Below are 26,720 nucleotides of genomic sequence, written 5' to 3'. Positions count from 1 at the left end.
GTTCTGACTCTTTAACTGGTTTAAATTATTTGGTTTGTTTTCTAGTAGTTATTCAAATACACATCTCTGGATTTTAGTGTGGGTGCAGGTGCTCTAGGGTCCACGGAGACTGTCAGGGAAAGTTTCCCTGATTCCCTGCTCCAGCCTCTTTTCTTTTTCTTCTTTTTTTTTTTTTTTTTCTTTTGTGTGTATTTTTATTTCATTTTTGAACTGGAGGTAAGAGGCTTTTTGGTCACTAATGGAACAAGTCAGTTAATCCTTGCAGCTGAGTTTAGGAGGAGGCACAGTGCCCAGCTGCAGGCAGAGCCTCTGGCTGAGTGGGAGCAGAGTGTGGCCCTGAGCCAGCCTGGCTTGTCCCCAGCCTCTGGAGACATCCCCACCCCATTTCCCACCTCTCCAGGGTTCCTCTGCCTATTGGTGACCATGGGAAAGTCAGTGGTTATCAGGGCAAGAGGACCCTTGGCTTCTCTCCATCTCTCCCCACTGGTTTCCTCAGCATGAGAAAATGAGATTGTTTTGTACCCAGAGTCTGTGAGGGATGAGGAGCCTGAGGCAGAAGGTGCCCCACAGGCTTCAGGAGGGGACTCTGACTCCCAGAGTCCCCAGCCACAGGGATCCCTCACCAGCACATCCTAAGAAAGAGATTTTAAGCTCTCAGTCCTCAGAAATCCCCAAAAAGCCAGGTAGTGCCAGTGTCTCCAGTGGAGATCTCGCTCTGCACACCTCCATCCCATCCATCCTTTTTTCTTCTTAATTTAAATTTGTTTTTCCTTGTAGAGGTGGTGGCTGGGTGCTGCTGCTGAGCTGATCCATGCCATTCCCTGCCCATTCTCTGGCTTCTTCTGTGCTGGAGGTTTTGTTTTTACAGCCTGTGGTTACCTGTGCCTCTGGCAGGCTGGAGTGCAAACAACCCCTCAGGGCAAAGGATGATACCACAAAACTCGGGATGTTTACATTTCCCATCCAGTTGCAAGCATAAACCCTTTGCCTCATTAATCCATGGCAATCCATGAGAGTTGTTTTTTCCTCCCCTTAAATGAAATTGTCCATTTGGGATCCATTCATTTCCTCCTAACAGCCTCGTGACAGTTCCACTGATGGAGTTTGCATCCAACTTTCTTTCTGAGTAGTGACAAGTCAGCCTGATGGATGCATGTGTGTAATTATTTTCTTGTGGTTTGATTTAATTAATGTTTAACCTCATCAAAGCCCTACAGCTGGAGCACACTCCCTGCAGGAACTGCACAGAGCAGAAGGATTTCCTCCTCTATGGAAAGGCCCTGAAAGGGTTTCCGAGTGCTGCTCCTTCAGAAGGATGGGATAAACCATCCAAACCTGATCCCCAGCTCAAGGGAAACAAATCTGAGATAAACTTTGCCTTGTTTTCCTTCCCTGCTCTGAGTGTGCATAAGCTGCTGCCCATTGCTCCTCATTAAATCTGATTTAGCCCTGAGTGTTTCCAGCAGCTCTGGGAAAGGTGCTGTTTCCCCAAGTAGATTGACTTAAAAAAAAAACAAAACAAAAACAAAACACCAAACCACATCACCCTCTCTATTTACAATGCCATATAACTTTATTTTCTCTAATGACTCTTTCATACAACCTTTCTCCCTAAACACTTCTATGGAGTGAAGCACATTCAGAGCTTATAAATAATTGAGGGAGAGCGAGGATGGAGAGAGCCGAGGGTGGGAGGGGAGGGCTGGAAGGAAGAGATCTCAGCTGGGGGCTGGCAGACCTGGAGGGAGGGAGGGAGGCAGGGATGCTGCATTCCAGAGCGTTTACTGATCCTGAACTGCAGCCCCAGAGCATCCCGGCCTTGGCCTGTGCTGTGTGCCCAGCCCCGGGCTGGGAGGTGCCCTTGGGGGTGGCTGCTGTGCTCAGAGAGGGGGTCTGGTGCCCTCTCCTGGGGCAGGGCTTTAAAAACACTCTGGATTTGGGAAGGAATAACCCATAATGGTCCTTCTCCCGAGACACCACGTGCTGTTCATCGGGATGTGCTGCCTGCTGGGGATGCAGTTCTTGTGCTGTGGAGGTCTTGGCTGTGTCCTAAGTCAGCCAAAGCTCCCTGAGGGAGGAGAGCTGGGGCTCAGCTGGGCTCATCCGTGGTCCCTGCTTTTGCCAGGACACCTCTGCTTTCACCTTGCCCTGCCTGACTGCCCTGTGGTGCCTGTGGAGTGTCACATTTTGCTGGTGAGGTTTTGCTGGAGTTCACCTGCGAGCTTTCACCTCACCTGAGTCACAATATCATGTCCAGCTCTTTGAGTTGCTCCTTGGTGATAATAAAACCCTTCAGGCTGTGCAAGGGCTGCTGTCTGGGATCAGCATGATCCCAAATTTTCCCAGTGGAAGCCCATGGCTCTGTCACCTGGCTGCTGCACCTCCTGCACTGGTGGAGTGTTCTGGGTGGAGACAGAAGGAAGAGGGAAGACTGGGGAGGAGGAAGAGTTTTCTCAGCTGTATGTGAAGCCAGTGTGTGTGAACATACCCCTGCCACAGGATGCTTTGTTTTAAAGGGCTTTTTTTCTTTGTACTTTTATGGTTTTGGGGTTGACTAAGTTTCAAAAGAAAATGTTTGTGTATTTATTTTTTTTTCCTCTTTAAATCTGCATCTAATTTACCTTTCTCTGACCACTCTGACCACATTTAGTTGCGCTTTTTTTTTTTTTTGGTCAGTTTTCTGGTGCTCTTTTCAGAGTTAAATTAATTGAACTGAAAATTTCCACTTAGCTAATTGCATTGCCCTGCCAGCTCTTAGTGCTGTACTGGCATTCCTCACCCAGATTTTCCTGGGAAGCCTGGGAACAGAGGGCCTTGTTGAACCCCCAGAAGGCAACACTGCATGGGGTGAGTGAGCATGGAATGGGGTGAACCCAATGTGGTCAATGAGGGGAGTTGTGGGTCTTTAATTCTGTGCTTTGTACAGGGATTTGCCCTTTTTCTGGAGGAAAATGAAGCAGAGAATCGTTTTTCCATTGATAGCGGCTGCAGAGTAGAGGGATCACAAAGATGTCACCCAAGGTGGCACTGCTGGGGACAAAACTAAGCTTCCACTTCTATTAGAACATCCAACTTTGCAGGATTAAGCAGCTGAGGTCAGCTTGGCTTCAGATAGGAGTTATCCAAACAGCTACTGTTACTTATTTCTTTATTTTACCTCAGTTTTGATTCCTTTTACGTCTATAGCTCTTTCCCTGAGATGTTCTACGACCTCCCGGCTTCAGGGAAAGGATTAAAAATGTCATGTTTGTTCTTTATGTCCTCTTTAAAGACAAACATCTCACTTTTAAAAATATTCACATGGCTTCAGCTAACAAAAAGTCGTTGGGGATGACTCTGGTTCCTGAATTTTATTTCCTTATCCCCACTCTGCATTAACGGGACTGTCTTTAATTACACCATAACGAGGTGTTTGCCTTGGCACCCCTCCTTGCTCCCCACTAAATTAATGCTGCACTCAGAACAAGCACCCTGCCCCGGCTCCTGCCTGAGCTGAGATCTATTTGAAGGGATTAATGAGCTTGTAAATCTGCAAACAGGATTAGAAACAAGAGCATCTTCCTTGAGCTCCCCTGCCCCACTGCCTGCTGAACGAGCTGGGCAGGAGATGGGTTGGGTGAGGAAGGGGAGCTTTGTTTTTTCTCCAGTCTCAAAAGCAGGAGTAAACTGGGTGTAAAGAGGGAGTATCTCCCTGTGAGAGCTGCTGGAGAGAGTTGCCAGTGCATTACTGGTACCCAGCCCTTCAAAACTGCCATTTCCCTGTTCTCTGCCTGTAAAGCATCTTATTCCAGTTTGTAACTGATTGCAGTGATTAGGGTCTTTTAATTTTCTGATACTGGGTGTTTTTCTCCCTGTTTTTGAAGGAAAGGGAATGCTGACCAGGCAGGGCTGCTTGGCTTTACCTGGATGCTGTCCTTGTTTATCAGTAATTGTTCATGGGTGCTCTCTGCCATGAGCATCCTTGGCCCCATCATGATTATTCTCAGCCCCGTGCCCTGGTGAGCAGCCTGTGACCAAGGCTGGTAATGGACCTGGAAAAGGAGGCATTGCCCCAGTTGGAAATGTCTCACTGGGCTAATTTGGTCAGATTTTGGGGCCAGTTAAACATGAAATCAGGTTCATGGCAGGATTAGTTGAGGATTAGCGTCCCTGTGTCCTCCAGATTGCATTCTGAGATCCTCAAAGCCACCACCAAGATGTGCTCCAGCATCCTTGATGGCCCAGAGGTGTGAAGGCACATCCTTGGTGTGTGCCCCAGGCTGGTGTTGCCAGGCTGACCTCTGGCACCGCGTGTTGGGTCAGAGGAGACATTTCCTCTGCAGGCTCGGGTCTCACAACTGCTGTATTTATACATCCTGCTCAGCGCTGGGTAATCAGAAAATGCAATATCGCTGTCACCAGCTCTCTGAAGACATCCAGCCTGAGTAATTTAACATGTCAGCTCCATCCATCACGGGCACGCAGCCGGCACACAAACGCAGAGTGGCCAGAGGGGGCTGGGCCGGTGGCTGGCAGAGCGGCTGCTGCCTGTGCCAGCTGGGTGGAAAACGCCAATCGCTTGGGTTTTTAAAAAAATTGTAAAAGTTTAATAGTAATAGAATGGTTATAAAAATAGTAATGCACTTGGAGTAATAATAATTTGGACAATTCGAATTAGGACAATATGAGACAATAGAAACAAAGAGTTATGGATGTCTGGGTAGCTTTTTCTGGGCAGCACGAGCCTGAAAGAGCCCAAAAAAGGACACACGTTAACAGAGGATTAACCCTTAAAAGCAATAGCCCGTTGCATATTCATACACTTCATACATGATGCATAAATTCCATTCAAACACAGGATTCTGTCTGGTCATCCTCAACTTCTTCCTCTGAATCCTGACAGCGCCTTCGAGGTGGGAAGAAGTTCATTTCTTCTGATAAGAAGGAAATACATTCTTTTTCTCTGAAAGATTTAGGTGTCCTGTGGCTGCTATCTCACTGCAAGTCCTTTCTTTACAAAACAAAAGTATCCTATATAGCATAGTTTCTATTTTAACATTATGTTATGACCTAAAACTATATTTAACACACTATTTAAGAGAATTAATACAGCATCACTTTCTAACACAACACATATAATATTCATTTTAATATTTGCAAAAAGCCAATCATATAATACACATTTTTCATAGGTGTGACAGCACACAGAGCACCAAAGGGGCTCCCTCTGTCCACCCCAGCCATCTGCCTGTGCAAAAGGGGCCAGTTCTGGTGCATGGGAAGGTGACAGAGGGATGTGCCATGTCCTACCTGCACAGGCAGCGTCCAGGTCGCTCTCCCAGGCAGGGGCAAGGGCTGTGCTGTGTCACAGACACATTTTATGAAAAATTCTTTCCTTAGGATTCTTTTCTCCTGAGAAGCTGAGAGGCCACAGGAACAAAATGTAACCAATGGTTATCTGCTGCTGTGGAATGCAACAGGTGCATCTGGGATTGGGCTCATGTGGTTGTTTCTCATTAATGGCCAATCACAGTCAGCTGGCTCGGACTCTGTCCCAGCCACAAGCCTTTGTTATTCATTCTTTCTTTTTCTATTCTTAGCCAGCCTTCTGATGAAATCCTTTCTTCTATTCTTTTAGCATAGTTTTAATATAATATAGATCATAAAATAATAAATCAGCCTTCTGAAACATGGAGTCAGATCCTCATCTCTTCCCTCATCCTCAGACCCCTGTGGACACGGTCACAGTGCTGAGCTCTCAGCAGTGGGGGACTCTCCCATAACTGGTGTCTGTCCCCAGCCCTGGCCCCTGCAGCAGCCCCTGCTCAGTGAGAAGGGGATTTGCAGCAGGGCTGCAGCCCTGGCTGGTTGCCCAAGGCCTGCGTTAGAAGCCCAGGTTAATTAAGATTTTCCTCACTCATGCAAATAATGCTTATTGGTCTTAGCACTCTGCTGTGTCTCTCAAACCCCTTAATGTGGGTGTATCATGGCTCTGGCTGTTTTTTGTGGTGTTTGTGGCTGAAGAGGGGTTGATGATGGGTCATGGTTTGGGATCTTTAACCCCCCCAGCCCCTGCCCAAGCACTAAATGCTGCTGTGTGCAAGCACTGACCCTTCCTGCTGCTCCCAGGAGGAAAGGAGCCAGCAGAGCCCCTTCCTGCCCTGGAGGGCACTGCTTGGCCAGGGCAGGGCATGGCCAGGGCAGGAGCCACGTGCTGAGCTCCTGGCGTCCCTCTGGCTCCTGCCAGCCGCCTCTCATCGCCGTGATTGAGGATTTCAGAGGGCAGAAGGCACCGCTCATTTTCTGTTCTCCTGCCAAGAAATGGGGAAATTGCACTGCTGCCTAGAATAAAAGATTTTTTAAAAACAGTAAAATATTTTAATGGCAGTTTAAAGGGCCACTGTCAACCCCCAGAGGCCTCTTTTCTTTAAGCTCTGCAAAGATTGAAGGACTTCTGCCAATTAGAGTCTGTGGTGCTTTTTAAGTATCCATTGCTTCTTGGTGGGTCTGGGGATGGAGCCAGCTGGGCTCCTGCTGCCTCCCACACCATAAATGGAGAGGAGGAGGCCGGGTGAACCATGGGCCAGCCCTGCTCCTGTCAGTCCTGACTGCTGCTGTCACAACAAACTAGGGGAGCAGATGGACCAAATTGGGTGCTGAGGAGCAGAAAAGACCCTCAAGGGGGTCCTGGGTGACCCTCAAGGGCTGTATTCCCCCTGTACCATTTGTCCTTGCTGGGTTTGCTAAATTTCACTGCATTTCACCATGCAGGTGTCCTTGGGGAGAGCAGCTGTCACACTCAGGGGTTTTCTTTGTAAGTCCCTTGAAATATATTGGTGTTTTATTTCTGAGGGTAGAATGTGTCTTCCTATATTCACATCACTATAGGCACTGTGGGGTCTTGATTTTTGATGAAATCATGAATGGTAAAAGTTCCTGATCACTACTGGTGACCCCAAGCAGGAAATAATGAATGGTAAAATGAAATCATGAATGGTAAAAGTTCCTGATCACTACGGGTGACCCCAAGCAAAGAACCTTAGCAAGGAGAGGGGGTTGCTGGCCAAATCCTCAGCTCTGCTGAGGAGCTCCTGGCTCCACCTGCTCCTAAGCATCCCAGCTGCCAGGACTGATTTTTTTTCCTCTCTATTGCCTGCAGGTGGGATCGGGTTTGGACGTGCCAAAGGCAACTCTGGCTCAGAGGCAGATGATGAAACCCAGCTCACCTTCTACACGGAGCAGTACCGGAGCCGGAGGCGAAGCAAAGGTACAGAAGCCACGGTCACACCTGTGTCTGCCCACTGCTGTTAGGGGGAAAGAAAGGCTTGAGCACCTTGGCTGTCCCATGGGTGATGGTGTCTGGTGCTGCCCGAGTCTAAAGGACAGCCATAGCAGTCTGTGGTGGTCAGCACGTCCCAGGATGTGCTGGTTGTGTGATGCAGCACCATGCAGAAGCATAAATCCCATTTCCCATAAATCCCATTTCCCAGTCATGTTGCTGAGGTTCTGGGTTTCTTTGATGGTTTCTAATATCAGTTACCCTTCACATGCCCTGGCACTTCCCCAAAGCTGCACCAGTGGGGAGTGGTTGTGTCTGTCCTCATCCTGGCACTGATGCAGCTGTCAGGGATGGTTACCCTGGCAATTCGTTGCTCCAAACTCCTGTTTTCTGCCCTTTATTTCCCATGCAAAACATTCATTGGATGAAAATTGCCCAGCCTTCCACTTGGCACAAAGGCAATTAAAAAGAACAAATTCAAAACGAGAGTTGGGGCAGGGATTTGTAGACCCAAGTCCCTTTAGGCTCTTTTGTGAGTTAGAGAAGCCAAGAAACTGAAATATCATCTGGAGTTTGAAATTAGTGTCCGCATTTCCTCTCATCACATCACACCATATCGGTTTTTTTGTCATTTTTTTCGGGATGCTCGGCCCGAGCCGTTTGGTGGAGGAGAGGACGAGTTCTGCTGCTGCTGCTGCTGGGTTTGAAAAATCACTGTCGGGAAATAACTCCATTGGGAAGCAATTTAAAAATTGCACAGCGGGTCTGCTCCCTCCATTTGTTTAGTGCAGGGAGCCGGGCCCCGGCAGAGCGCGGCAGCCAGATAGATGCCGGTGCCCACCGCAGCAGCACGAGGCCCCATTTGTTTCCATGATGAGCCATTCCCATAAATGCTTCCAGTGTGTTTATTTGAATGTGAAATTGCCTCAACACATCTGATCAGCTCCATGGCTGCACACGGGAATAAGCTCACGCATGCACAGGGGTGTGCTGCACTTGTTCCTGCTCAAAGGCTGGGCCTTCAATTTTACATGTTTGGGGTTTTTTTTTCCCTTTTTTTTTAATGTGTTTTAGAACCAAGAGAAATCGTCACCATGTTTAAAATGACCTTTTGATGAAAAGGATGAGAGGATTCGTGAGTTCCTTCCTTAGCTGTTGCGGTGCAAACACAGCTGTGTTCAGGGGAAAATGATAAAATCAGAATCCCAGAATGGTTTGGGTTGGAAGGGACCTTAAAATCACCTTGTTTCACCCCCTGCTATGGTCAAGGACACTTTGTACCATCCCAGGTTGCTCCAAGCCCTGTCTAACCTGGCCTTGGACACTTCCAGGGATCCAGGGGCAGCCACAGCTTCTCTGGGCAACTTGTGCCAGGGCATCCCCACTCTCACAGTTAAGAATTTTTTTCTAAGCTTAAACTTCCTTTTAACCCTGTCCTCTGTCAGTTTGAAGCCATTTTCTCTTGTCCTGTCATTCCATGTCCTTCTCCAGCTCCCTTCAGGTACTGGAAAGCTGCAGTTATTCATGCCTAAGCCTTCTCTTCTCCAGGCTGAGCAATCCCAACTCTCTCAGCTTTTCCTCATGGGAAATGTGTTCCATCTCTCTGATCATCTTCGTGCCTGTGTGACAGGAGGAAGGAATTGTTATGTTGCAAATGGACAAAACAAGCTGTCCCAAAACACTGCTGGTACAGAGATCAAATTTCCCAGGTGCTGGAGTAGCTTTTTCAGTGACTTATTCAGGAATACTGGGCAGGCTGTGACAGCCCTTGGGTACTTTGGAAAAGTCACTGAAGTTTGGGGTTTTTTCAGCTTCCACTAGGGAAAGGAGTGATAGGGCACAGGGAAGGTATGGAAAACTGTGTTTTAATGAGAGGCAGATAAATTTTTACAAGGCTGCCTTGATGCCATTCCCCTTGAGGTCAACTGCTCTGCAAGTCTCTTGAAAAAGGCTCATACTGGATGTCGGGTACAAAGATATTTTTATTGACGTCTATGTTGGTTTTTGGTTGTTGGTTTTAGCTTCCTTGTAGGGCAAATATAAAGGAAGAGATGAATGGGAAGAATTCCTTTCTTTCCCTGTGAATAAGCTGTTGTTCACCTGGGCAGCTTTGATGGCTGGGTTTGAAGGGAATTCAAGAGGCAGAGCTGCCTCGCGCCGTCGCACTGGGCTGCCTGTTAGATCTGCCTTAGTGTTTGAGCAATGCTCTGAGAACCTGGTTTGTTCATGTTCACTGGGGGCTAACTGAGGGAATTGTCTTGCATAAAGTCCCCATTGTACTTCCCCTCCTGCCTGGATAAATTTGGCCATCGCTGCATCCTTGAAAGGAATTTTCCATTATCCTTTCATTGACTCTCCTCTCCCTCATGGAAGCAGAGCAATAGCGTAGTGGGAAGTCGTAGCACCGAACTCATAATTGCAAGTTCAGCCAAGATCCATAATTGGACAGGATTGTAACTCTAATAGAGAAGGATGCATCGTCAGATACAGTTAATTCTTACAATGATCTTCCCCTATTGATTTCGCCAGGTTTGCGTGCCGTTGCTGGTGCCTTTGGGTAGTTATCAGGTCCAAGAGAGGGATTCCTTGGGGTTTCTCTCCTCGGATAAGATTTTGTAGGATTGAGCCTAATTACTTGCACTGTCAAGGCATTGATCCCAGATGATGCCATGGGAAGTTTCCACTTAGGAGGTGTGCAGGTTTGCTTTTATTTGAGCTTGGTTAAGTGGCCTCCTGTGTCTCCTGGAGAAGGAGGACAGCAGGTTCTCTAGTGCTTTGGCAAGGCAGATTAGAGAGACATTCCCACAGGACAATATTCAGCAAGGGAGAGTTTGTTCTGGCAGCTCAGGAGAAGCAGAGCCTCTGGTACCTGGTTTTCAGTGCAGGAATACATGGAGAACTAAGAGGCAGCACCTTCTGTGGTCACAAAATGCTCCACCATGCACTTTCCCAGCCTCTAGGGCTGTGGGATGCCCTTACCCTGATGTTACCATGTCTTTGGAAAGTCCCAGAGAAATTATAGGGCAGAAGAGTGTAAGGAGTAAAGCAGATGAGATCTTCCCCTGCAGTCTTGGTCTTTGCTGTTGGGCTCAGCCCCATCTCCGGGATTTGAGCTGGGAGAGGCATTGCTGGCTTATGCCAAGAAGTGCTGTGTTCACACCCAGATCTTCAGTGAGACACCTTTCCACCACAATCCCTGCCTGTGCCCACACCAGCTCCTCGCTCTCCACTTTGATGGATCAGGGTGAGCTCTGCTCTGTGGCATGCAGTCTCAAGGGAGCTGGAATTCAGATTGCTTTTCCAAGTGAAACAAGTCCTGAGAGAGGCTGTCAGGCTGTGCACAGCTCTGTGCTCAGAGGCTGAAGTGACCCTCAGCTGGGGCCAGGAATGTTAGATCTGCCTTTGTGTTTGAGCAATGCTGTGAGAACCTGGTTTGTTCATGTTCACTGGGGGCTGAGGGAATTGTCTTGCATAAAGCCCCCATTGTGCTTCCCCAAGTAGATTTGGTCTCCAAGAAGGTTTGCTCCTTCTTGCTGACCCCCACTGTGCTTCCCCAAGTAGGTTTAGTGTCCAAGAAGGTTTGCTCCTTCCTGCTGACCCCCATTGTGCTTCCCCAAGTAGGTTTAGTGTCCAAGAAGGTTTGCTCCTTCTTGCTGACCCCCATTGTACTTCCCCAAGTAGGTTTAGTGTCCAAGAAGGTTTGCTCCTTCCTGCTGACCCTCAGCACCGACTCCTCGAGGATTTCCAGAAATCAGATTTTCTTGCAACCGATTTACAACAGATTTGTGCACCAGAAGACTCTGCTTGCTGTGGGGGCTGGCTCCCCTTTCCTGTTCCCCTGGGAGTCCCAGGAGTTGTGGGAACCTCTTTGCATTCTGGCTGTGGTGCACAGATGGCTCCTGTCCCCAGAGCTGTCGGTCATTGCACCTTCCACCAGTGCTGAGTCTTTGTGAGAGAGAAGCTGACAGTGTTGGAAGGATGTGAATCCACATCTCCCGCTGGCCAGCAGGGCAATATCAAAGCTTTGATGCTTCAGGGTGGGATGTGCTCAGTCAGGTTCCACTCTGAGTTGGAGAGGAAAATATTAGTAGCAAAAATCCCCCTAAAGCAAGGAGGCAGAGCCCTGTGCACAAACTCCACTCCTGCTCCATCCCTCTTGCTCTGGGGTGGGGTTTGCCCTGTGCCCAGCAAATGTATTCAGCTCCAGGTGTGACTGTGCAGCCCTGAGTTTCCCTGGTCACAGGCAGCACCTTCCTGTTGGTGAAACCAAATAGTGAAAGGTGTGGGGGAAGCAGCAGCACTGTAACTGCAAGGCTGTACCAGCTCCCTACCCATCTCATTGAGGATTCTGTGAGTTTAATGAGCCCCTCCTTGCTGGAGGGGAGGCACAGGAAAGGTTCCTGCACCTCCCTCTGCTTTCCCAGGCCACAGAGCAGCTGCTCTGTTAGACAGAAATGTGCAGCAGATGCTGCTGGGTTGGGGGAAACTGAGGCAGGGAAAGTGATGATGTCATCTGGAGACCCTGTGAGGGGCTGAGCCACCCCAAGCCCATTTGTCTTGGAGACCCACAGACTGTCTGCCCTCCCTTGCACTCTGGTCTGAGCCTCTGTGACCTGCTGGGAGCCCCTGGGCCCTGCCAGGAGGTTCCCATAGCTGCAGCCAAACCCCTGAGTCTGGGCCTGGTGTCACTCCCCATCCAGCAGGGGTCAGGGACAGAGTTTGTGGAAACCCAGACACAAAGCGTGGGGTGCAAAGGCAAAGGGATGCTTTTGTTCCTGGGATGGTTGAGGCATGCTGGAGGGCACCCAGCACAGTGTCCACCCACCTGGGGTTTCTCATGGAGTGTCCTCAATCTGTCTCTGGTGTCTGCTTGAGCTCGAGCTGCACCACCCTGAGCCTGGGATTGCTTCACCCCTCCTGGCATCGCCTGTTAAAAGAGAAAGGGGGGAAAACTGTTTTCCTGCACAGCTCCCCAGCACCCCAGGGAAGGCAGGGCATGGCTTTGGGATGCTCCTGCACCCCAGGAAAGGCAGGGCATGGCTTTGGGATGCTCCTGCACCCCAGGGAAGGCAGGGCATGGCTTTGGGATGCTCCTGCACCCCAGGGAAGGCAGGGCATGGCTTTGGGATGCTCCTGCACCCCAGGGAAGGCAGGGCATGGCTTTGGGATGCTCCTGCACCCCAGGGAAGGGGGGGCATGGTTTTGGGATGCTCCTGCACCCCAGGGAAGGGGGGGCATGGCTTTGGGATGCTCCTGCACCCCAGGGAAGGCAGGACATGGCTTTGGGATGCTCCTCAGCTGAGGTCTCTGTGAACAAGGCACCTGGCTGTTTCCACAGCATGCAGTGATGGTTTTGACAAATTAGCAGAGTTCAATTATGTACTTTGGATTGGTGTCAGCCCCGTGTGTGCGTGTGCTGGGCTGCCTGGCGGAGCCTTCTGAGGGCTGTTAGAGAAATGAGAAGCTGAGCTTTGATCTGCCTCTGTATTTGGTGGTTAAAACAAGGCCTTTTATAAAGGAATATTAGGTATTCGGAGTCTACTACATATGAGGAAGCTTGGCTTTGATCCTCTCCCATCTCCAGAGGCAGCAGGCAGTTATTATTTCATGGGGAACTAAACGAGGTGCAGAATGAAATTTGGGTACTGCTCTCTTTGCTGCTGCCTCTGGCCTCGCTGGAGCTGAGTGAATGCTGCAGGCAGGACATCACTCCTCTCTTCCACGCTCCTCAGGGAATTGCCTCCCTGCTCTGCCTTAGGCTTGGCTCGCCTTCAGACTGGGGGAGATGCTGCTGGCAATCAAGGGGGGACAAAAGGGGATAAAGCAAACATGTCAATCTGGGCTGCTTCCAGGGCCATGAAGGAAAAATGGGTCTGGCTGTGTCTGGAGCTGTCTGGCTGTCCCTGGGGATGCTTCTCCCTTCCTGGCAGCCCTGTGTGCATCCCCTCCTCGTGTGGTCAGCCCATGGCATGGACAGGTTAGGATTCCTCAGGGATACAGAGCCTATAGGATCCCTCAGGAAGGGACACAGAACCTTTAGGATCCATCAGAAAGGGACGCAGAGCCTTTAGAATTCCCCAGGAAGGGACACAGAGCTGTTAGGATCCCTCAGGAAGAGACACAGAGCCTTTAGGATGCCTCAGGAAGGGATACAGAGCCTTTAGGATGCCTCAGGAAGGGACACAGAGCTGTTAAAATCCCTCAGGAAGGGACACAGAGCTGTTAGGATCCCTCAGGAAGGGACACAGAGCTGTTAGGATTCCTCAGGAAGGGACACAGAGCTGTTAGGATCCCTCAGGAAGGGACACAGAGCTGTTAGGATCCCTCAGGAAGAGACACAGAGCCATTAGGGATTCCTCAGAAAGGGACACAGAGCCTTTAGGATTCTTTAAGAAGGGACACAGAGCTGTTAGGATCCCTCAGGAAGGGACACAGAGCCTTTAGGATCCCTCAGGAAGGGACACAGAGCCTTTAGGATCCCTCAGGAAGGGACACAGAGCTGTTAGGATTCCTCAGGAAGGGACACAGATCCTTTAGAATTCTTTAAGAAGGGACACAGAACCTTTAGGATCCATCAGAAAGGGACACAGAGCTGTTAGGATTCCTCAGGAAGGGCCACAGAGCTGTTAGGATTCCTCAGAAAGGGACACAGAGCCCTTAGGATGCCTCAGGAAGGGACACAGAGCTGTTAGGATTCCTCAGGAAGGGACACAGAGCTGTTAGGATTCCTCAGGAAGGGACACAGAGCTGTTAGGATCCCTCAGGAAGGGACACAGAGCTGTTAGGATTCCTCAGGAAGGGACACAGAGCTGTTAGGATCCCTCAGGAAGGGACACAGAGCTGTTAAAATCCCTCAGGAAGGGACACAGAGCTGTTAGGATCCCTCAGGAAGGGACACAGAGCTGCTCCCTGCAGGGACAGACGGACAGGTCAGCCTGTGTGGTGCACACCCAGCTAGGTCATGGCACATGGAGCTGTGCTGCTCTTTGTGAGGCCAGGAAAGAGCAGCCCAGATGGGACATCACAGCTCCCTTGTGACCTGCAGATCCCCAAATGTCAGGAATGAGGTGATTTTATGATAGAGATCTTTATGCCCCAGAGCAGCAGGGTCCCTCCCTCCCTGCAGGCTGCACCCCAGCACCACAGCCATGCTCACACTGTGATGTCCAGGGCTGTGTGACACTGGGGGATGCTCCTTCTTCCCAACCATTCTCTGCTCTCCGTCATGGATGCTGCTTTTCCAGTGAGTGAACAAATGTGGTGCTTTTTCATGATGGCTTATTTTGCCTGCAGAGCAATGAGGCACTGCAACAGCCCATAAAAACCACTCTGAGTCCCTCTCCATTCCTGCTGGTCTCTGGCTGTGCAGGGGAGCTGGGCTGGGGTTGCTCCAGCCTCCTTTTTGCTCCTTTAATCACTGGTGGCTGTAGGGGTGTGTGACAGTGTTCACAGGGGTCTGAGGATGAGGGAAGAGACGAGGATCTGACTCCATGTTTCAGAAGGCTGATTTATTATTTTATGATATATATTATATTAAAACTATAGTAAAAGAATAGAAGAAAGGATTTCATCAGAAGGCTGGCTAAGAATAGAAAAAGAAAGAATGATCACAAAGGTTTGTGGCTCAGACAGAGAGTCCGAGCCAGCTGGGCTGTGATTGGCCATTAATTACAAACATCTAACATGGGCCAATCCCAGATGCACCTGTTGCATTCCACAGCAGCAGATAACCATTGGTTACATTTTGTTCCTGGGGCCTCTCAGCTTCTCAGGAGGAAAAATCCTAAGGAAAGGATTTTTCATAAAAGGTGTCTGTGACAGGTGTGGGGGTTCACTCATGCCCCTGCCCATTCCAGGGGTACTGAGCTGCTGGAAGCTGGAGCTGGGCAGCACCAGGGGCTGCAGGTAAATGCTGCTGGAGCTGCAGGCACTTTAACTTCCCTGGACTGCGCTGGAGATAAAGGCTTTTACATCTGTTCCTGGAGGCAGTGCGGGTCTTCCCATTTATTTATTTATTTTCCGATTGTATCTGATACAGCCTCAGCGAGTAATTGAGTGTTTGAGAGTGAAAAATTATCTCTCCGGCTTGGCCCTTATCTTGACAGCAAAGCAGCACTTTTAATTTAATTTTGTTCAGAGCATGTGGGTAACAAATTTCACTAATCGCTCTGCTGTCGCCCTCCGCATGGTAACGAGCCTCTTGTTTCCCAGGAAGCTGAACATAAACACGGAGCTGGATGCAGGCAGGAGGGGGGAGAGGGCTGGAGCTGCTTGGAAAATGAAGATGCTTTTGGTTGTGGATTCCTGTGGCACCGTGAATTTGTCTCCTGGCTGCAGAGGGTGGTGGATGTCGCATGCGTGATGTTTGGCTGGAGGGGGAAACTGAGGCACGGAGGGATGTGCCCCGAGCCTGGGGAGCTGTTGCAGAGCAGAGATTTGTGTTCTCATCCTGTTCTGTCAGTTTGCATCTATTCCAAAAATAATGGATGGAGGCAAATGATGGTTTGGGACTTTTTGTTTTTTTGAGGCTGCAGCCCAGTTCCCCAGTCCCAGCTCAGGCTGCAGCGTGCCAGTGGGACAGCAGGCAGTGGGGTGTGTGGTGAAGGCCCAGCCAGGATGAACAGCTTGAGTCCTTGGACATCTCTTGCCACCAGCCCCTGGGACATCTCCTGCCAGGTCCTGAGCCCTCCCTGCCACCCTGGCCTCCATCACTTCTCTTTCCTCCTCATTTCTAAAATCAATTTATCTGTCTGCCCAGCCCTTCGCTCGCTGAGCACAATCCTCCCTGGGCTGTGACTCAACACAAACTATTTCATAGATAATGATTACTTTTTTCCCCCCTTTTTTCCTGTAGGAATAATGTTTTTGCTACACTGTATTGAAAATTGCTTTCCCTTCTCCTTAAAATGAAACCTTCCACTCAGATTTGCCTTTGTGCTTGTATATTGTAAAATTGGGACTCATTTGGAGTGTAAAACAAAAAAAAAAGATCGGGCCTTAATTCCAGGAGAAGTGCTTTCATTGATTTTCATGAAAGAAAATTCCAGTGCAGGCAATATCTACCTTTAAATATGTAGCTGTTTCTTTAATGTGATTTTATCTCAACCAATTCAGCACTGAGAACATGAAAGCAAAACTGACTTCATTGATTTTAATTGTCCCTGCCTAGAGAAATGCAAAAAAAAATATAGCAGTGCCAGGAAAGCAAATTGAGTTTGCACAAATTCTTCCCCCCTTTGCTGTGCCAGAAGATCTAAGATATGTGGGCAGGAGAATCTGCCCATGGTGACCCTGGTGCTGATGGGGCTGGTGGATCAGCATCTCAGCCTGTGCCATTTTGGACATCTCTATTTCCCCCCTCTCTCCTCAGCTGCTCATTCCTTGCCCAGCCTTCAAGGCTTTGCCTTTGCCCCCTTCCTCCTCTGGGTTGGAGTTTGCTGCTGAGGTCTCTCTGCCAGCTGCAGCACAATGCCTTAGAGCAAAGGGGGAGCACCACCAACAGCTGTATAATTAGGAAGCAAATACATTTATTCAGTACATAAGGCTGTATAACTCCAGGAGCACCTGAAGAGCTGAGGCTCAGGCTGCTGGAGGAGCACAAGAGCTCACTGGGATGCACGGGAGCTCGGTCAATGAGCCCTTGACCTTGCTGTGGGGTCCAGCAGCCCAACCCCAGCTTCCCCACAGTGCCCAAGCCACCCCTTGGCACCCTTGTCCCCCTGACCCACAGCCCAGGGCTGCCTTTTCTCCCTGTGCTGTGCTGGAGGACGTCTCAGCTAATTGCTAGAGGATAATTCATAAATGTTAATAGTATTAATCTGATTCAGCATGTGCTCAGCAAGATCTAATCCTCTATAAATCGAGAAGCGACTGATCTCACCCTTCTGCTGCACAGCGTGGCTGCCTTTCCTCCTCCTCTCCTCATTCCCTTCCTCTGTGCACCCTCTGTGTCCTTGGGGGGTCTCCTCAGGGGTCTCCCCCAACACAGGGGAAGCAAAGCTGCCACTTGAGGGCTGATCCACATCCTGCTGACTCTGGGATGAGGCTGGAGACTGCCCAGTACCCAGGCTGTGGCCCAGAGCTGGGCTGGAGCTGGGAGCACCTTCATTAGGCACCTTCACTGGGATTTGTCCAGGACTGTAGAGGAGAAGATGCCTCAGGAAGAGGCTGGGACCAGGTGTGGTGTAGATGGTGTGTGATGAAACACCTGCCTGGGCTCTCCCCCCTGCCAGGGGGGCTCATTGCATCCCCATCCCTCTGTTTTAGAAGGAAGGGGCTCTGGGGCACTGGGTGAAGGCATGGTGGGGTCATGGCGCAGGAGAGCTGTGTCTGACTGGAAGGAGGATCTGCCATCTCCATCCCATCCCAATTTCCAATCCCATCCCATCCTGATTTCCCATCCCATCCCGTCCCATCTCAATATCCCATCTCAATTTCCGATCCCATCCCATCCCCATTTCCTATCCCAATTTCCCATCCCATCCCATCCCAATTTCCCATGCCATTGCATCCCCATTTCCCATCCCCATTTCCCATCCCCATTACCCATCCCCATTTCCTATCCAAATTTCCCATCCCATCCACATTTCCCATCCCCATTTCCTATCCCAATTTCCCATCCCATCCCCATTTCCCGTCCCCATTTCCCATCCCCATTTCCCATCCCATCCTCCAGAGGGACCATCCTGCTGAGGAAGAGGAGGCTGCAGGGCAGGAGGGGAGGCAGGCAGTGCTGCTCCCTCCCCGTGCAGGGCTGCTCCATGTCCAGAGCCTCCTGCCAACAACCACAGCTCCTCTTAATTGGCGTTTGCCTTGATTGGACACGAAGTGCCCCTCACAGGACACCCGGGGACGTGTCTGTGTGTGACGCTGTCCTGGAAACGCCGCTCTGTCCTATTAACGAGCCTCTGCTGGAACAGAGCTGTGGAGCTTTAGGAGCCCCATTCCTCCGGCACGGCAGCGACACCGGCGGCTCCGGGAGCATCCCGGGGCTGTCAGCTGGGCTGGGCTGGGCTGGGCTGGCTGTCCCCAGGGGATGCTGCTGTCCCCCGAGAGGTGCTGCTGTCCCCCGAGAAGTCCTGCTGTCCCCAGGGATGCTGCTGTCCCCGAGCTGGGCTGGGCTGGGCTGGGCTGGGCTGGCTGTCCCCCAGAAGTCCTGCTGTCCCCAGGGATGCTGCTGTCCCTGAGGATGCTGCTGTCCCCAGAGGTGCTACTTTCACCAGAGGTGCTGCTGTCCCCAAACTGGGCTGGGCTGGGCTGGCTGTCCCCAGGGATGCTGCTGTCCCTGAGGATGCTGCTGTCCCCAGAGGTGCTGCTTTCACCAGAGGTGCTGCTGTCCCCAAACTGGGCTGGGCTGGGCTGGCTGTCCCCAGGGATGCTGCTGTCCCCAGGGGATGCTGCTGTCCCCAGGGGTTCTGCTGTCCCCAAGCTGGGCTGGGCTGGGCTGAGCTAGCTGTCCCCCAGGGATGCTGCTGTCCCCCAGGGTGCTGCTGTCCCCCAGAGATGCTGCTGTCCCCCGGGGATGCTGCTGTTCCCCAGGGGTGTTGCTGTCCCCCAGAGGTGATGCTGTCCCCCAGGGGTGCTGCTGTCCCCCGGGGATGCTGCTGTCCCCCAGGGGTGCTAATGTCCCCGAGCTGGCCTGGCCTGGGCTGGCCTGGGCTGGGCTGGGCTGGGTGTCCCCAGGGGATGCTGCTGTCCCCCAGGGATGCTGCTGCTGTCCCCCAGGGGTGCTAATGTCCCCGAGCTGGCCTGGCCTGGGCTGGGCTGAGCTGGGTGTCCCCAGGGGATGCTGCTGTCCCCGAGCTGGGTGCTCTGCATGCAGCACAGCTCGGCGGGGGTTGCTAAGCACTCCCAGCACTCGCTGTTCTCCCCAGCCCCGTCCTCCTTTGGAGCTGGGAATACATTTCCATATCCGAGTGGCCACGGAGCGTTCCCTGCGATGCCATTGTCTCCCGGGGGGTGGGGAAGATTGCAAAGCACTTGGCGTTTAACACCCACATATGGTTAACACCACGGGCTGTGTGCTGATAAAGAGGGGGTAATTAAAGTTTATTTTTTTTTTATAGACTAATCTCCCAAGCATGTATTTATGAGCCTGATTTAGAAACAGCATATTACTGAGAACACGGGATATTTGTGTTGCTCATAAATCCATACGTGTTCTGAACACACCTTTTCTCTTTTTTCTTTTCTTTTTTTTTTTTTCTTTCTTCTCCCCCCTAAATTTAGGCAGTACTGCCAATATTAAGAATAATTGAGCCCAGAGGTTTGTGGGGCTTTTTCCCTCCTCCTTGTCTTTTGGGCAGGCAAAGGAAAGTGTACAAAGCAATGAGTAATTAAATGCACGAGGAAATGATATTTCAAAGGAGACACGGTGCGTTTGGAGGGGCTGTTTGCTGAGTGTTTACACCAGTGCCTTTGAATTTATCTTCATCTTGCAGCAGGTGCAAAATCTTCAGGGGAATGTGGTGCTTTGCAAGCGGTTTCTGAGCAGGGACTCACATCCTCACCAGGATAATTTGCACTGGGGTTTGAGGGGAGACAAAAAAATCCTGGGTGGGGAAGATGGTGGTGGCCAGAGTCCTTGTGACCACGGTGCTGGACCCTCCTCTTGTTTGCCAGTCTAATTAAGCCACCCTTGGATCACCAGCAGGGAGCATGGCAGGTATGAGTCTGCCCTGAAATGGAGCACTTTGCCTTTCCTTTCTGCTTCTCTCTCCTTGGATTTTGTGGGCTGTGGGGAGAAGTTGCTTCTCTCTGGATAGAAGTAATTTATTCCTGTTTTTCATCCTGGTGGTGTGCCCTGCCCACTGCTTGGGTGCAGACTCCCTGGCAATCCCCATGGTCCAGGTTTTCCCCTTCAAAACTGCCTGGGTGAGCACTCAGAAACTCACTCACTTTGCTGCAACCTCTCAGAACACTACAGAAACACCTTTGATTAAGGATATAGAGAGATCACCTCTATATCTTCTTCCATCCTGGGCTTTTTACCATCTTCCATCTTTACCATCTTCCTCCTGGGCTTTTTGAACCCCACAAGACCCAAACCAGGAGTTCTGTTGGTGCTAGGGCTCTCAACCATTCATATAACTCTTGTATTCCCCACTCAGCTTTCTCCTCTTGGTAAAAAGCATTGATACAGCTTGTTTGGTGCACCTGGAGTTACAAATCTGCTCTTCAGACACTTCCCTGAAAGCCTGGAGATGACATGGAGAGGAGGGAGAGCCCAGGCTTAGCCAGGCCAACCTCTCATTTGTGGCATTGCGTTTATTTGGGGCTGCCTGAGCTACTGAGCTGGGTTTGGATCCTTTCCCTGGGCTGAAGAAGGAAGGGATCAGTTTATCTCACTTCTGGACCAGGGTGCAGCCCTGGAGAAACTGCTGAGATGGGTTTGGTTAGCAGGGCCTTGCTGAAAATACATTTGCTTGTGGTTTTAAAGGCTTGGAGTGAAGCTGATTATCTCCAGATAGGTGTTTAAATACAGCACAGCGATGCTGGAGCATCAGTGGTCTGCAGAACAGGGAAAGAGATAGAAAACAAAATCCCAGTCCCTCTCTTTAAGTGCTTTTCCAGCAGTCTCCCTTGAAACCTGGCAGCTAACTGGTCGTGAACAATAAAGAGTTGAGCTGGAAACCCAATTTCAGCTCGAGCAGAAGCCCCCTTGTTGTGGTTCACTTGCTCAAAACCAAACATGAGGCACTTCTAGAGGTCAGTGATTAGCAGTGGTGGAAATGAGGGAGTGCAGGAGGGAAGGGAGTTACAGGAGACTTGGAGCAATTGTCCCTTTCCTTGAGCAGCCAAGCTCAAACTCATGGAAGTGTGAAAGGATTTTTGCTGTTCCAAGCCCCTGTGCTGCTCTCCTCTGAGTCATGGGGAGAGAAGAAGCCACATGGACCAATGGGGATGTGAAATCCTAATTCCTCCAGCTCCACTCTGGCTGCAGTTTGGTGAAAGCTGCCATCATACCTGGGATTTGGGTTCTTTGTGAAAAGGGGATAATGCTTGTCTCACTCATAAGGGATTTATGATTTAATGTTTGCAAAGCACTTTAAGACCCTGGATTGAAAGGTGATTTATAAGGGTGAAATTCAGCGTTGTCTGGTCCATTGTATATTTGATTTCATCCACTTATCCTCATGGGGGCTTTTTTCCTTGCTTTTTTTTTTTCCCTTTTCCCCCCCCTTTTTTTCTTTTTTGCATTCGTGTCATAACTTCAAGCCAAGCAGGGGTTGTGGCAGGCACAGTATGCCCAGCAAGAGGAGGATTTTGCCTCCCATGGAAGTGCTAACTTATGCTGATGATATGAATAAAGATTGGAAAAGAAAAAAAAAAGAGGATTGCAAGGTGAGGGGCGCAGAGGATTGGCACTAAAGCTGTGAAATAGGAGTGGGATGGCTGTTTAGATGATCCATGCATAAGGAAAGATGCTTCATAAATAATCAATTTACTTGTTCCTGTTGGTCTCAGTGATGGGGGTATTTTCCAGCAGATCAGCCACTTCTCCTGTCCTACAAACCCTGGCTGGAGCATCCCCTGTGCAGGCTCCAGCCTGGGGATGCTGTGGTGGGGCTTGGTGGCCTGCAGGGGAAGCACAGGTTGTGCTGAGCATGAGGTCCTGGCCTGGCCCCAGCTTTAGGCAAATCACAGGGTGTGCAAGGGGTAACTTGGATCCATTTCCAATTCAGTTTTCAAACTGATGCTTTTTAAATCTCGCTTTGCTGATGAGGTGACAAGGGCTGGGGTCCAAGTGGGGAGAGGCTGCTTCCAAAAATCAAGAGGTGTCCTCACCTGAATCCTGAGCAGGGGCTGTGGTCAGCTCTGCCAGCAGCTGGCTCATCTCAGCTTGCACCAGAATGGGCTGTGCAACCTCTGGGCTCATTGCTGGGCTGTGCCCTCTGCTTGCCATGGACACACTCTCCAAGTGGTACATCCACAGCCCTGGAGAAGGAACATTGTGAGGTGTTTGTTGCTATCTTGGAGCAGAGCAGGGTGCTGGCACAAGGTGAGGGGGCTGTGGGGGATGTAGTGCAGTCAGAGCAGCAGTGGGGCAGCCCCCAGGTCCAGGGGGATCAGAGGTGCCTCAAGGGTGCAGGCTCCAAGCACTCCTTGCTTGGGCAGTGGAGACCTGATGGTGGTCTGGGACAGTTCTTGGTCATCTCCATCAGTAGAGAGGGTCTCATTTGGACACCTGACATTCCCACTCTGCATCCAATAAGAGCAGCTGAATCTTCTGGGCCAGCCAGGTCTCTCTGTGTTGCACAGCTTCCCCACATTCCCTATGAAACCTGGGGATTCTGACCTACCCAGCTGCTGTTGATGGTGATTCAACCTTCTCATCCAACTCATCTCTACAGCCACAACAGCCCTATTTTCCACAATACCAGCAGTTTTGCTCCTAACTCTACTAGTTCTCTTCTTTCTAACTATCCTAGAGGTAGCAATAGTGATAATCTGACTTATGTCTTTGTGCTCCTACTGAGCCTCTACCTACAAGAAAATATCTAACTCTCAATGGCACACCAAGCACATTCTTATCACATAGTAGACCCCAGCCCCTGAGCCATCCTAGGAGCAGCCACTGCTCTCCTAACCACCTCAGGTCCTGCCCCACAGGGTTTCACAGTGGCTGGCCAAGCCAACCAATATTGACAAGAAATGATGGTGGTTTCAGCAGGGGAGCACTGCAGGTGTGATGAGTGATTCCAGGGAGGAGAAGTTCCCAGGGACAGGGTCTATAGAGGGCTTTGAGCAGGTTTTTTTGAGAGGTTCCCTCCTCTAGCCAAATGAAGCCCCATGCCATGGGAGTCTGGGCTGTGCAGCCTCCTCCTGCTGAGCTCCCATCCTTGTTTTCCATGCCTGCCTTCCCCGTGCTGGTTCTCCCCTGGCCTCTGCTGACAAAGCCCTGGGTACAGCTTTCCCTTCTGGCCCCCCACCCACCCACGGCTGTGTGTGCCTTGCAGGTTCCACGAAGAGCCCTGTGAACAAGACGGCGCTGACGCTGATCGCGGTCAGCTCCTGCGTGCTGGCCGTGGTGTGCGGCTCGCAGCTCTCCTGCCCGCTGACCGTCAAGGTGACGCTCCACGTCCCCGAGCACTTCATTGCTGATGGTAAGACCCTCCTGTCGTGGCGTGGCATTCCTGTTGTGGTAATAATTAGCACCGACTCCATGATTCCAGAAGGCTGATCCATCACTTTGTTATACTATACTTATTAAGAGCTCCATAGCTGTGGCATTCACATTTTCTAAAAAATCCCTTTGCCCAGGGTTTTTCTCCTGGGAAGCTAAGAAGCCTCAGAGAAAAGGAATACAATTCTTACCTCATTTGCTTCTCCTGTGTTGTGCTCATGTGGAATGTGTTTGGAGATTGTTCACCCACAGGTGATTGTTCCATTGCATTCTGCTGGGAGTTGTTTTCACTCTTTGGCCAATCAGGGCCAAGCTGTGTCAGGACTCTGGAAAGAGTCAGGAGTTTTCATTATTATCTTTTTAGCATTCTGTAAGTATCCTTTCTGTATTCTTTGGTATAGTATAGTATAGTATAGTATTCTTTAATATAATATAGTATAGTATTCTTTAATATAATATAGTATCATAAAGTAATAAATTAGCCTTGTGAGAACGTGGAGTCAGATTCATCATTCCTGCCTTCACTGGGACATTCCCTGCAAATACAATACATTGCCCTCACAGACAGTCTGATACAGTCAGAGCAGATTGGTCAATCCATCCAAACACCATCACCATTGGCCAATTAAGAAACCACCCTTTGGTGAACAAATCTCCATAACACATTCCACATGTTCACAACAGGTGCAGCAGGTTAAGATAAAAATTGTTTCTCATTCTTTTCTCTGATCTTCTCACAGCCTTCCCCAGGACAATGCCTGGGAAAGTTGTGCATTGCTCTCTGTGGCCCCACCCTCCTGCTGCCCCTCTGGGTGTGTTTGGGACATGAAGATTCCTCTCTTTAGGAATGCCCCAGCTGTGTTTGACTGCAGGGATCTCCCTTTCCACAGGCACATCTGCAAGCCTGAGGCCAAAATCTCAGTCATGTCAATTAATATAATCGTTGTTATCATTGGTGCTAATTGTGTCTGATGGATATTTCTGTTCTCCTCCAAACTCGCTGAGGAGCCCTGGGAGCTGCACAGACAGGCAGCAGCAGAGCTGTTTTGTCCTGCAGCAGCAGAGCTGCTCATCCCAGCCCTTGCAGCAGCATGGAGGGAAATTGCTGGGGTTTGAGCAAGAGCACAGATGCTTTGATAAATTAGACAAGTGCTGCTGTCACTATTTATTGCTTTCTCCAACTGGGCTCCTTGCATTTGTTGTGTTTCACTGACCTTTTCTTTATAATGTGCAGTGAGCGTCGAGTGCAAGTTTTCAGTAACATGAGGGCAAATTTCATTTTCTTCCAGCAGACAGGACCCATTATTCAGTCAGTTCCAATTCCTCAGCTCCTGCACTCATCTCACTGCTTGGGGCATGCAGAGGGGGCACTTTCTCTCTGCCAGAAACGTGCTGCATGCAGCCAGTGCATCACCAGCTGCTGGGGTGTCCTGGTGCAGCCAGCTCTGGGACAGCTCCCTGCTTTGGGAGCTTTGGAGTGGAGGGCAGCTCTTGGGGGATTACTATTTTGGGGAGATGGTTAAAGACACTCAGTGGCATGAGAGCTGCAGGGGCCAGTGGGGAGGGGTTGAAATCATTACTCCATGGCAGAACAGGAGTCACCAGTGTGTTTGAAGTGGGATTAGCCCTGCTAAGAGTGGTCTCTGGGTAACTGGGATAGCCCAGGGGTCACAGCTTGTAGGGAAGAGGAGGAGAGTGTCTACTTTGTGTTCACACATTGGAGGAACTGAACATGAGTTCAGTGCAGTGGAGACATGAAGATAACATCAAGGTGTGGATGCCACATCCCTAGAAGTGTTCAAGGCCAGTTTGGATGGAGCTCTGAGCAATCTGGTCTGGTGGAAGGTGTTCCTGCCCATGACAGAGGGTTGGAACAAGAGGATGTTAAGGGTCCCTTCCAAGCCAAACCATTCTGTGATTTAAGGATTTGAAACAGGGGATTTGTCTACACCTTGACCTGTTTCTAAAAGGTTTTAGTGATTGTCCAAGCCACACATGAGCATTTGAAATCTTCTCAGATGGTTCCAAGTAGCTGGAGAACAGAAACTCCTGCATTTGGGGCATGAGGTTGCTCCAGTGCTAACTTGTGTCCCCTTGGGATGGGCACTGGCCAGTTCAGCACTTGGACTGGGAGCTCACTCTGGTTCTGGTGCTGGCTGAAGGTCAGCCAGGAAGGCAGGGATGGAGACAGGACCTCAGCATCCTGCTCCCAGCTTGTGGTTCTGGCCCAGGAAAGACAGTGAGTCCTGAAAAAGAAAATAAACAAAATGCAATGAGACTCCGCAGAATGGAAGTGGAAAGCTGAACCTGTGCTTGTCACCAGGAAAGGGGTGGCAATGCAAATTATGCAAATGCAGGGAACACTCGAATGAAAATGACAATGAAATACCAATAAAGCAGATTAATATCCTTGAAACTGGGGGAAATGGGATGCTCTCCAGTCCCGACTTAATGACTTTTCTGAAGAGAAAGTGGCAAGAGGACTGGTAACAACGGTTTGGAGAAGAATTAAAATGAGCTTTGTAATGAAACTGTAAAATATAATTACAAACTGCAAAAACTTTTAAAATATTTTTTATGAGAAACAGTCAAATTCCTCACACAGAAGCAGCCAAGACATTTTGCAGTGGCTATCACTTTCCCTGAAATCTCAGCATTTTATGTGATGACAGTCTCTTGCTTGGGAAGAGAAAAAGCTCTTAAAAGTTGTCCCTTCTTTTTGAATAACAACAAATCCCAAGGCGCCATCCAACTGGCAGCAAAATATTACAAAGCATTTAAAGACATCACAGAACTGAGCTGGGCTGGGAAATTTCAATGATACCCAGGAAAAGTGTGGCTGGATGTGTTTGCCAAGGCTCAGCACCTGCAGTTTGATGCTGCTGGAGAAGAGAGGACCTGCTCCTCCCTGGAGATCTCCTGTGGGGGATTAAATGTGGATTTTTTACAGGGGGTTGGCATCAGCATCCCTGTGGCATCGAGGTGACAACAGAGCTGACGTGTTTGGCCTGGCAGAGTCTGGGAGCTTTGATCAGTCTTGCAGCAGCTTCTGGTGTGGCACCCGACGGTGGCTCCGCGTCTCGCGGGTGTCTGTGCGCGCTGAAATCGTCTGGTTCCCAAAGCTGCTCCCTTTGGGGCTGCACAGGATGATAAGGCAGCCACGGTGCATTCACAGGAGATGTTCCCACACGAGGGAGCGGTGCCCTCTCCTTCCCTTTTGAAATGTGGGATTTCAATAGGCACCAGGAGCCAAGGAAAAGCTGAAAGCGGAGCTGCTACCGGCACCTCTGCAGGAGAAGCCAAACAAAGGCAGAGGCTGAAAGAAATCGCTCTCCT

The 26,720-nt window shown here is 50.1% G+C and overlaps 1 protein-coding gene across 1 annotated transcript in view; it reads left to right on the top strand.

The window, feature by feature from the left end:
* ASTN2 (astrotactin 2) overlaps window positions 1–26,720 on the top strand; it is a 354,581-nt gene that overhangs the window by 105,461 nt on the left and 222,400 nt on the right. The window contains exons 5-6 of the mRNA XM_054646417.2: window positions 7,139–7,246; window positions 23,218–23,364. Coding sequence (XP_054502392.1) covers window positions 7,139–7,246; window positions 23,218–23,364 — 255 coding nt within the window. The remainder of the gene's footprint in view (window positions 1–7,138; window positions 7,247–23,217; window positions 23,365–26,720) is intronic.

Source organism: Agelaius phoeniceus, chromosome 21 (genome assembly GCF_051311805.1).
Source record: "Agelaius phoeniceus isolate bAgePho1 chromosome 21, bAgePho1.hap1, whole genome shotgun sequence".
Taxonomy (NCBI): Eukaryota; Metazoa; Chordata; class Aves; order Passeriformes; family Icteridae; genus Agelaius; species Agelaius phoeniceus.
The sequence above is the reverse complement of the archived record's forward strand: the minus strand, read 5'-3'. Positions and strand labels throughout refer to the sequence as shown.